Source organism: Dipodomys ordii, unplaced genomic scaffold (genome assembly GCF_000151885.1).
Source record: "Dipodomys ordii isolate 6190 unplaced genomic scaffold, Dord_2.0 Scaffold3, whole genome shotgun sequence".
Taxonomy (NCBI): domain Eukaryota; kingdom Metazoa; phylum Chordata; class Mammalia; order Rodentia; family Heteromyidae; genus Dipodomys; species Dipodomys ordii.
In genome coordinates this window covers 1,273,353-1,281,865 of record NW_012267219.1, presented here as the reverse complement: position 1 = coordinate 1,281,865, position 8,513 = coordinate 1,273,353, and the positions used below count along the sequence as shown (strand labels likewise).

Genomic DNA, 8,513 nt, shown 5'->3' with positions numbered 1-8,513 from the left:
AGCTACTACGGAGGCTGAGACCTGAGGAACAGGGAGATAGACGCCAGCAAGGCAGAAAAGTCTGTATTTCCAATTAATCAGCAAAAAGCTGAAAGTGAAGGTGTAGTTTAAGTGATGAGTGCCAGGCCCTACTACAAAATCAAAAAGAAAAACTTGGGAGCTCACAGGAAAAGGCAAATGTTGAGAATTCCTGCCCCCAACCATATTGGCTGGAACTACAATTCTGCAAAGTGTATGTTGTATGTAGTTACTGGGATGGGAGGAGGGGAGGGTTTGCTGCTGTGTAGTGAAGTAGGAAATACAGAGGCTTCAGTTTCCCCAGCTGTAAAATTGGGACAACACACATAGTCTATTCACCTTGGCACCATCCCAACTGCAGCTGCATGAGGCCAAAATGGGTTGGGAGTGCAGGTGGCCTTGCAAGACATAGATTAGGTAGGAAAAGGGGGGATCTGAATTTAATTATCACATGAACATGTCAAGATTTTTCCCACACCATTCTTCCAGTAAATAAATAAGGATGAAAAAGATGAACACTAAAACTAAGAACAATTTCTTTTAATGAATTACAAACTAAATTACAAATAATGTTAACAGAACACTGGAGGACAAAGGGGAGAAGAACATCATAAAAAGAAAAAAAAACTTAAAAAATTTTGAATTACAAAACCCCCAAGGTGCTCATGGCAGCAAATTTAGCCACTCTGACAAAAAAAAAAAAAACTAGAACCTGAAATATAAATATAATTGTTCATCCTTCTTTTAAAGAAATATATTTTCCCAATGCACTACTCATTCACAGCCCTAAAAAAAGTGTCAGTATTCCTAAAAGGATGTCTAAACCCTTAACTTGCACTTCTATACGAGTTAGAGGTGGCTTTCAAAGGGAAATAGGGATCCCTGGCAGTTGAAGAACTAAAATTTCTAAAAGGAAATGAAAAGTCCAACATTTTTTCACATGCTTCATAAGGCTGCGCTAAAGCAACAGATGAGAGTAAAGAATAATCCCTGTCCCTTGGGCCTCCCAATTCCTTACCCCCATAGTAGGGACAAAGAGGCTTCAGAGATCATCTTTTTCTCTCCCCTCTCCTCAGATGTGTGTCTTGAGTCTCAGCCTGTTAGGCTAGGTGAAACATTAAAACTAGGGTAAAAACTGATTGAATCTATTCTTTTTTCTAACCTAATTCTTTAAAAACAGACCCCCTTCAAATGGTTTGGTTTTGTTTGGTTCTCAAATGTTTCAACTTAGCCCCCTGCTATCAGTTGGCCTTTACTAAAAACAAACACAAAAACAAAACAGCAGCAGGAGGTCTGGGTTCCCTGTTATTGCAAACACAGGCAAATAATAACTATGGGATACTCAGAGACGGGGAATAGCAAACCTGATATGGAGGGGGAGAACAGTTTGGTTTGGTTTTGGATACCAGCCCTCCTTAGCAATGACTAAGAGGGGTGAGAGAAGGTGGTAGAGGCTGTGTTAAGTGCATCTAATACTGAAACTTCCTTTCATTTTAACCTGTTCCTCCCTTCTATCTCACAATCTCCCAAGTTGGAAAGGTGAGCAGTGCCTACAACAGCCATAAAAGATCAGGGGCCCACCTGAGTCCAAATAGCCCAGAGCCCTGAGTCAGGTGCAGCCCACACTAGATGGACAGATGAGATGAGGGCTTTGGGAAAGGCATCAGAGGCGAAGGTGAGGTACTGGCTTTGTCACATCCTGGAAGAAAGGGTGAGCCAGAGCTGCTTTTGCTGAAATCCTCTTGTTGGGATCATAATGAAGCATTTGCTGGAGGGAGAAATATATATACTGATTTTAGTGATGGAACAGAGGGGGAAAAAATGGGGCTAGGAAGATGGCTTAGTGGCAGAGTGTTTGCCTAACATGCATGAATCCCTGGGTGCGATTCCTCAGTATCACATAAACAGAAAAGGCTGAAGTGGTAGAACACTAGCCTTGAACAAGAGAAGCTAAGGGACAGTGCCAGGCTCTGAGTTCAAGCCCCAGGCTTGGGGAAAAAAAAAAAGAGCTGGCAGGTAGTCTCAGGAATCAGGAAAACTGATTACCCAGTTCTCATTTCTCTCCTTCCATATCTAAACCAGCATGCTGAACAGAGATTTCAGGGTCTCAGGAGTTTTGTTTTTACCAGTCCTAGGGCTTGAAATCAGGGCCCTGGCACTGTCCCAGAGCTTCTTTTGCTCAAGGCTAACACTCTACCACTTGAATCATAGTGCCACTCCTTGCTTTTTTTGTTAACATGGTACTGAGGAATTGAACCCAGAGCTTCATGCATGCTAGTCAAGCACTCTACCACTAAGCCACATTCCCATCCCCAACCCTCAGCCTTTCTTCATCCAGGAAGAGCCCTTCCCTGGGGAAGTAAATGAGAGGTGACAGCTCCCTACTCCCTGACTCTTACCGATAATAAGCTCCGCCCATCTTCATCCAGGGGAGGCACAACTTTGCTAAAATCTTGCCGGGCCCACTTGGGGAAACTGGGCTTATAATCAGGCATAGAAGTAACTCCTGGCCAAACCACCTCATCTGGGGTCCCCAGAGTCCGAAAGATCCGGAAGAGTTGGTCAATCTCAGAATCTCCAGGGAATAGGGCACGGCGAGTCACCTGAAAATGGGGAAAGGCCAAAGACCCACATTGACGTCAGTCAAAAAACTGTCCCCTTCAATGAAGGAGGTTCCCACAGGCAGTGGAAAGGTCAGCAGGGCCCCATGACTCCCTCCCCAGGGCCTTTCATGGGGTCAGTCACACAGAGCCCGAGACAATAAAGTCCCTTCATCTGTCTCCTCGCCCCCTCCTTCCTTCCCCCAATCATGGCTTTGTAGATCCCCAAGGCTGGGTGGGGATGGGAGGGGGTGAATGTCTGGGGTGCCACTGACACGTAGCAAAGGGATCCCAAGCCACTCACGGGGTATGGGGTAGACACTGCGGTCATCCCCCCTCCTTGTGATGCAGCCACTTCTAGATAGGAGCACAGCGGGCAGAGACTGTGTCTTCCATTTCTTCTGTGTTCCCCACAGCACTTAGCATGGTGCTGGGTACACACTAGGTGCTTAAATATTTTTTGATGAATTGAGAGAGGAATATGGGCAATTGTAAGGTAATGCACTGGCGGATAAATGCACGTTATATATGTACAGCTATATATAAGCTAATGGTTTCTAAGCCCCCAGTGATAACCCAGATAAAGGACCATAAAGTATATTGCTGATCAGCCCAGGCCACTGTTGTATTACAGGAGATGGGAGCTCCCCACAGAAAGCCAGGCACTCCAAGGAGCCTTCACTCTGAAAAGCCAGAAGTAGGAGGGGACACATGATCAAATCTGCAGAAATGAAGAGTGTTGGCTTTGCCATATTCCTGGGATCCTACAAAATTTACAGAGCCAGCTGCCAATGGTTTGTGCCTGCAATCCTCCCTACTAAAGAAGCTGAGATCTAGAGATCAAAGCTCAAAACCAGCCCAGGCAGGAAAGTCCATGAAATTCTTATCTTCAATTAACTACCAAAAAGCTAGAAGTGGAGCTGTGGATCAAGTGGTCAAGTACCAGCCTTGAGAGAAAAAAATTAAGGGACAGAGCCCAGGTCCTGAGTTCAAGCCCCAGTACCAGCATAAAAAAAAGAAAACAAAACAAAATCTACAGGCCAGATGATGGAGGCACTAATGGATCTCTCATTCTTCCAAATACAGGCAGACTAAACTAAATCAGATGAATGGCTGCAAAAATGAGTTAGTTCATTTCAGGGATGTGAGATGCACACTAGATACCAAGTCCATTTGGGGACCTTCTAACATTGTGCTTAATATCAGGGGTTATAGCCCTAGCCAACCCCCTGTTCTGGTGATCCCCTAGATAATTCTGTGTTAGCAAGGCCATGATTCTGGCCCAAGAAATGTTCTTAGATGTGAGGAGGAGTTGGCTGGGTGGAACAAGGCAAGCCTCCATACCATCTCAGCAAAGATGCAGCCCAGGCTCCAGATATCCACAGCTGTAGAGTAGTATTTGCAGCCCAAAAGGATTTCAGGTGCTCGGTACCACAGGGTTACCACCTGGGGAACAATAGGGAGGAGTGATTTACAAGGCATGGAGATTCACATTCCTCAGATCCTCAACAAAACTGTGCTAATTCTCAGACTCTTAAGTAGTTTCCTTTCCTCCCTCCACTTCTCCAAAGAAATGACTACATACAACTTCCTAGCCCCAAATTAGTTTAGTCCAATAGCTTTTGGAGCCGTCTTTTCTGAACCCTGGGACCTTCCCAGAAAATGAGACAAATGGTTATGATTTCAATGCTGTGCCATCCAGCTTTCCTGGCTTAGTATTTGAGCCTGTTTAAGCTTCACAGTATGAATTCTGCATATACTCTAACATGCTTAGTGTTTAAAGATTCTTTCAAGAGAGAAACTACCAGCCAGATATTTGTAGTCTTTTTTTTTTTTTTTTGAATACCCTTGTTAACACTTCCCAAGATGCTCAGAGAAGAAAACCAAAGAGGGACTTACCTCATGGGTGTAAGTACGAACAGGTACTCCAAAGGCTCTGGCTAGTCCAAAGTCTGCCAGCTTGATGGACCCCTCTGTGTTGATAAGCAGATTCTGGGGCTTAAGGTCTCGGTGCAGGACCCGGTGAGAATGGCAGAAAGCTAGGCCTTGGAGCAGCTGGAACAGATAGCTCTGACAAAGGAAAGAGGGAAGATTATGTTTCTCCACAGTTAAAGGTTTTCTCAAGAGATGGGCAATAAACCACCAGAAAACCAGAAGTGGAGCTGTGGCTCAAGGATTAGAGTGCTAGCCTTGAGCTGAAGAGCTGAGAGACAGCGCCCAGGCCCAGAGTTCAAGCCCAGTGACCAAAAAAAAAAAAAAAAAAGATTAAGGTTTTCTCAATGCTTCACCCCCAAAACACTACCAAAACCTTTGCTATGTTAAATCATAACTAGCTCTTGGCAGGTATTCTCCATTGGACTTTCAGTCCAGTAAGGGAAAGGACTTAGTCATGGGGGGAGGGGTTGAACTTAAGGCCTCAAGCTTTCATTTAGATTTTCACTTATGGCTGACTATCTACCACTTGAGCCACACCTCTAGTTCCAGTACTCTTTTTTTTTTTTTTTTTGGGTCCGGTCGTGGGGCCTGAACTCTGGGCCTGGGCGCTGTCCCTCAGCTCTTCAGCTCAAGGCTAGCGCTCTAGCGCTTGAGCCACAGCACCACTTCTGGCTTTTTTTCTTTTTGCTTATGTGGTGCTGGGGAATCGAACCCAGGGCCTCAGGAATGCAAGACAAGCGCTCTACCACTGAGCCATCTTCCCAGCCCGTAGTTCCAGTACTCTTATGCACTCTTTACCTACTCTATACCTAACATACTAAAGATACTCAACATATTTGTGTTTAACATTTGTTGGAGTGCCAGCCATGAGCAAAAAGTCTTAGTGAGAACAGTTAAAACTCAAGTACCAGGACAAAAAAAGTAAGCATTTGCTGATAGACTGAATTAGCTCTGGGAACCTGGAGCCAGTGGATCACATCTATATAATCCTAGCTGAGATCTTAAGGATCATGATTCAAGGCCAGCCTGCATAGAAGCATCGATTTATTTTATTGTAAAGGTAATGTACGGAGGGTTACAGTTATATAATTAAGATAATGAGTACATACATTTCTTTTTTTTGTTTTTTGTTTTTTTGTCGGTCATGGGGCTTGAATTCTGTCTGGGCTTGGGCGCTGTCCTTGTGCTCTTCAGCTCAAGGCGAGCGCTCTACTGCTTGAGCCACAGCACCACTTCCGGTTTTCTAGGGTTTATTGGAGATAAGAGTCTCACGAACTTTCCTCCCCAGGCTGGCTTTGAACCTCGATCCTCAGATCTCAGCCTCCTGAGTAGCTAGGATTACAAGTGTGAGCCACCGGCACCCGGCTATACATTTCTTTTTGAACAGTATTAACTCCTCCCTCATTTTCTCTCACTTTCCCTCTACTCCTATTCCCAACCCCTTAGAAAAGTTTCTAAGTTCCATCTCCAAAATAACCAATAATTAACAGAGCTAAGCCAGGCACTAGTGGCTCACACCTGTCATCCTAGCTACTCAGGAGGCTGAGATCTGAGGAGTGCAGTTCAAAGCCAGCCTGGACAGGAATGCCCATGAGACACTTCTCTCCAATTAGCCATCAAAAAAGCTGGAAGAGGAGCTATGGCTCAAGTGATAAGCACCAGCCTTAAGTGAAAAAGCTAAGGATCAGTGCCAAGATCTAGAGTTCCAGCCCCAGAACTGGCACTCAAAAAAAAAAAAAAAAAAAAGGCACGGTCAGTGCTTGTTATCCTAGCTTGTTATCCTTGCTACTGAGATGTGAGGATAACTAGTTTTTTGCTAGATAGACGAGGCGTGGCTCTGAGTGTGAGTTGAGGCCTTGAGTTCAAGCCTGATATAAGCACAAAAAAAGAGGAAGAAAGAGAAGACAGCAAACTCTGGGAATGAAGAACTGTTCAAAAACAGACAACTGAGACACACTAGTTATTTCCCCCATTAAGTGGGGAGAAGGGCTTTTTTGAGGATTCTTGTAACTGGCTTAGCTTCAAATCCCATCCCATTTATCTTAGTTTCATCTGACCTTCCACCTGAACTGCTAGGCTGACTCACTAGAATTTCAACTTTGATTCTTCAGCTAAACCCTCAGGTTAATGAGCAGGGAACCAAAAGAAAACAAAAGAAAAAATATGGGAGGGGGGAAGAGAGGAGGTGTTTGGGCTGGGAGGCTGGCCAAAATTACAAATTATCCAAGTCGGAACTGCCTGTCCCTAGTCTCCCCAAAATATATGCATAATACCTTGATGAGGGGAAGAGGAATGCCCGTGAGTGCAGAGGCATCCATGAATTTCTTGAGATCTTGGTGCAAAAATTCAAACACCAAGTACAGTTTATTTTCTGTGTGGATGACATCCAGCAGCCTGCAGAGAGGAGGTCAAGGAAATGGCGTTGAGGGAGAAAGCACTCAGGCTATATACAAACAGGACTCAACTTGAGCCTCCTTCCTTATCAGGTCATCTCCCACCCCCCACCCCCATACTTACTTGACAATATTAGGGTGGTTAAGTTCCTTAAGCAGAGAAATCTCTCGGATGGCAGTACTGGGAACACCCTCAGTCTCACTTACAAAGGTTGGGGAAGCAGAAATGGGAATATGGTTACAAACATACCTCCCCCTCCCCACCTCACCCCCACCCTAGGATTCCCTTGGAAAATTCAGATAAGAAAGCAGGGTGCTATAAGGAGTTAATTCCTGGGTAGTCAGGGTGTGGTTTTTGGACACAGTAAAGTCATTATTTCTTTTCTCAGGGGAAGGTAAGTAAACCTCCCGGTGAAGTGGTGAGCAGAGAGAAGATACTAGAGAGAGTGGGAAAAAAAAGTGAGAGGAGCACCCGACCTCCCTCAGAGGGCCAGTGAGGCCCAACTGCCACTCTTTTGAAAGAGGGGAAGAATTCTACGATGAGGGTGGGGTTGGGGCAGCGAGGGGGGCTCTGTCTTTGGAAAGGTGCTCCCTGCGGATCCCCCCCCATAGCCCAGTTCCATGAGGAGTCCTGGGCCCGATCCCAGAGGCCTCCTTTCTCTTCCCCGGTTTTCGCTGCTTGCACAGTGGGGAGCACCCCGGGCTCAGGATAGGAAGAAAAGTTTTTCCGTGGGTTCCATGTCAGTGTGTATAGTCACTCTCCCAGAGAGACTCACTACCGCTCGTCAACTCACTCACCCCTCCACTTCAAAAACGAAGCCCTTCCCGGGCTACTTTCCGGTCCCGGGACGGCTACCCGCCTGTTCGGGGAGGTTGGGCGGGGGGAGGGCGGGAGACAATCAAGCAGCTCCCGAGTTGAAAGCCCCAGCTACCGAGATCACTCACGTGTCCAGGCGGATTTTTTTAAGCGCCACCACTTCTCCAGTCAACTTGTTTTTGGCTTTGTACACAACTCCGTACGTGCCCTCTCCGATCTTTTCCACCTTTTGGAAGTTCTCCATGAAGCACTAGCGAGTTGAATCTGTCCGGTTCCTAGAGCGGGGGGGGGGGTGCCTGGAAACCCTAAATGAAAGAGGGCTCCGACTTTTCGCGGGCGGAAGAGAAGGGGCGGGGGGAGAAACAGATCTCAGCCCCGTAGCCCCCAGGTCAGGATGGAACACGGTCTCAGTCTGGCTCTTGTCAATTTGTCCAACTTGAAACAATGTTGCCGCCTCCCCCCCCACCCTAACCAGTTCCCGGCCGCCAGCCGAGGCCCCGCCCCCGCTTCCCGCGTTTACCTGGCTCCGCCCCCTCGTTCCGATTGGCTAACGTCAGAGAGGGCGAGGCGACCCCCGCGCTCCTCGCCCGCGCTGGACCCCGCCCGTGCAAGGTTGGTTCTGGAGTGCTGCGAGTCAGATTTCTTTCGCTGTGTGGACCGGGTTGAAAAGTTTTTCTCTGGTTCTTGGTTGGGGCTTGAGGTCCTGTGTCTGTAGGGATTCCTGGCCCCTGCTTATTTTTACCACTCCTT

General features: G+C 46.7%; 1 protein-coding gene across 2 annotated transcripts; it reads right to left on the bottom strand.

The window, feature by feature from the left end:
- Positions 1–543: 543 nt before the first annotated feature.
- Positions 544–8,280, bottom strand: Cdk2 (cyclin-dependent kinase 2). 2 transcript variants are annotated; one of them, XM_013022298.1, is made up of 8 exons: positions 7,892–8,280; positions 7,071–7,148; positions 6,827–6,947; positions 4,518–4,688; positions 3,963–4,064; positions 2,923–3,066; positions 2,418–2,621; positions 544–1,786 (listed from the first exon to the last, which is right to left on the bottom strand). In XM_013022298.1, the coding sequence occupies exons 1-8, from the start codon at positions 8,005–8,007 to the stop codon at positions 1,682–1,684; spliced, it is 1,041 nt and encodes a 346-aa protein (XP_012877752.1). In that variant the 5' UTR covers positions 8,008–8,280; the 3' UTR covers positions 544–1,681. The 2 variants fall into 2 exon arrangements, with proteins under 2 accessions (XP_012877752.1, XP_012877761.1); XM_013022307.1 differs by lacking the exon at positions 2,923–3,066.
- Positions 8,281–8,513: the final 233 nt, after the last annotated feature.